General features: G+C 45.5%; 1 protein-coding gene across 1 annotated transcript in view; it reads left to right on the top strand.

Annotated features, from left to right (window-relative positions):
- The first annotated feature begins 206 nt into the window (after positions 1–206).
- The window catches only part of LOC113489339 (guanine nucleotide-binding protein subunit alpha-11), an 8,290-nt gene continuing 6,229 nt past the window's right edge, over positions 207–2,267 (top strand). The window contains exons 1-2 of the mRNA XM_026864966.1: positions 207–334; positions 533–717. Coding sequence (XP_026720767.1) covers positions 571–717 — 147 coding nt within the window. The 5' untranslated portion in view covers positions 207–334; positions 533–570. The remainder of the gene's footprint in view (positions 335–532; positions 718–2,267) is intronic.

Raw genomic sequence — 2,267 nt, 5'->3', positions numbered from 1 at the left:
TGTGAAAAGACATAGCCTATAAGGTAAGGAGCATTTTTTTCCAAATCACAGTGAAAACTTGCTCCTTACTGTGGATATAATCTTCCCCTGGCCCGCTCGCTGTCATCTCGGCTCGCAGTGCTGACCGACTTGAGAGCACATCTGGGCCCTCTCTGGCTGTTGCCGTGACTGGAGCATCTTGCCTGAGTATCTGGGAATAGGTCAGGTGTGACGGACAAGGGCCTTTTGACGCAGAACGTGTGGGAGTGGCTGTAATGTGAGATTTGGAATAAGTACCAGAGCTGCTTTTGAAGGCTGCTGTAAAGGACAAGATGTCTTCCTGCTGTGCTGCTGGGTTCGTAGCGGGGATGAGCAGAGCCATCCAGGCTGCCTTAATATTCTGGAACGCAGCTGAAAGAAGCGGTTGGACGCAGTGTGTACTCGAGTGTAGGAATGGGAACTTTGGGGGGTGATGTGATCGATGTTCTCTTGCTTCCTTCTGTCCCCAGCCTTGCTTGTGATGGCTCCTAACTCTCTCTTTTGCATTCTGTAGGCACTGGGGAGAGCGGAAAGAGCACGTTCATTAAACAAATGCGTATAATTCATGGCTCAGGCTACTCTGAAGAGGACAAAAAAGGCTTCACCAAGCTGGTGTACCAAAACATCTTCACTGCCATGCAGTCTATGATCAGGGCCATGGAAACCCTGAAGATTCTGTACAAATATGAACAGAATAAGGTAAGTTTCTCACAGTTTTTGCATGTGTCTTTAGGCAATGGGGATTCTAGGGTTTGGCTCCAAAGTTCCCATTTGTTTGTGTCATCCTGCATTGCAGCCTTAACCTCCCTGAATTCTTTCCCATAAATATTTTGTGCTTAAGGGCTGCTTTTTATGACATTTTTTTGGTATCTGACTCCATTTACTTGTTTGTTAGGGGATAGGGCAGCTTTCTCAGGATGGTTTGTGCACTGGTCTGCAGGATGAGTGGTGGGAGCAAGGGACTGGGATACGATATAGGCTTTAGGGGAGGTGTTCTTTGTACTCATTTCAAGGACTCAGTATTGGTCAGGCTCTTCTTTGCATGAGTTACTATTCACATTGGGACGTGGAGCTAACAAAATACGTGCTGGACCCGAAAGACACCTCTGCGGGTAGTTATCACTGTTCCTGCAATCTGTCGGGTTTTTCTGACCAAAGGTACAAACCTTTCTTGAAAGATTTTGGTGTCAACCATGGAAATATGATTTGAGCTAAGTCTGGCTTACAGATTTTGGGTCCAGGAATAAATTTTTCAGCCAGATCTGGTCTAAATTATTTTAGGTTTCTGGGGGGAGGATGGGGAGGGTGAGGGCATGCCATGATTTTTTTTTTTTTTAGTGTATTTTGCTTTGTTAATGCTTAGTACCTTAATATTTTTTAAGTGAAATTGTATTTGTTCTGTCACACAGTAACTTGAAGCAGATTTTTAATACCTGTTTATAGGGACTGGATGGCGCACCAGGAGTTCTTGAGTCTGAACACCTTTTTCGCCTTTAGAAAGGTTCTGTAGTCGTGGTGATGAGAGCAGGCAGGGTGTGAGGCAGCTTGCCTTGCCTGTGTGTGGTGGTGGGGGGGTTGATAGGTATAATCTGCCAACTTTTATTTACCATAATGTGTGCAGAACTTGGCTTTGTTTGTTATTTTTCCTGGTATAGGCAAAAGCCCCTTCCTGTGGCAAGGGTACCAAAGATTTCTGAAAGCAGCTTGTGTGGATAATAACCTCACAGATGCCACAGGCTGTTGTAATGACTGCAGTGCTTGCTTTGCCTATAGATTGTAGGGTGGGCATTTGTATTTTCTCTCTCAAAAGGGATAATAATTGAAGTATGCTGGAACAATGCCTCTATTGCTTTTAAACGTACTTTAGAATTTTTTTTCTAATAAACCCGAGATAATCGACTTGTTATCCACCTGTAGTTTAACCTCCTCAGAAGCTGGGCAGTCTGTGGCTCTTCACAGTAAATGCTCTGCCTTGGAAACCACTGTGTTTCAAAGCACCCGGTGATCTAATGATGGGTGGAACCTGCTGCTGCTGTACAGCTGCCTTGGGGGAATTCTGCTGATGTCTGCTGTGTCTTAGATGTACAGCTTAGCCATCCTCCCTCTGGTCTTAGCAACCTGATCCACAATGAGCATGTGGATCCTTGAAGTCATAATGTAAGGATTTAGTTAATCTGAGAATCTTTGGCCTGCCTGTGACCAGTACCCCTTGCTCGTGACCACCACCAACCCAAGCCCCCCCCCCCCCC

This window comes from Athene cunicularia, assembly GCF_003259725.1.
Source record: "Athene cunicularia isolate RWA chromosome 28 unlocalized genomic scaffold, athCun1 chr28_part1, whole genome shotgun sequence".
Taxonomy (NCBI): Eukaryota; Metazoa; Chordata; class Aves; order Strigiformes; family Strigidae; genus Athene; species Athene cunicularia.
This window is presented reverse-complemented; position numbering and strand designations above follow the sequence as displayed.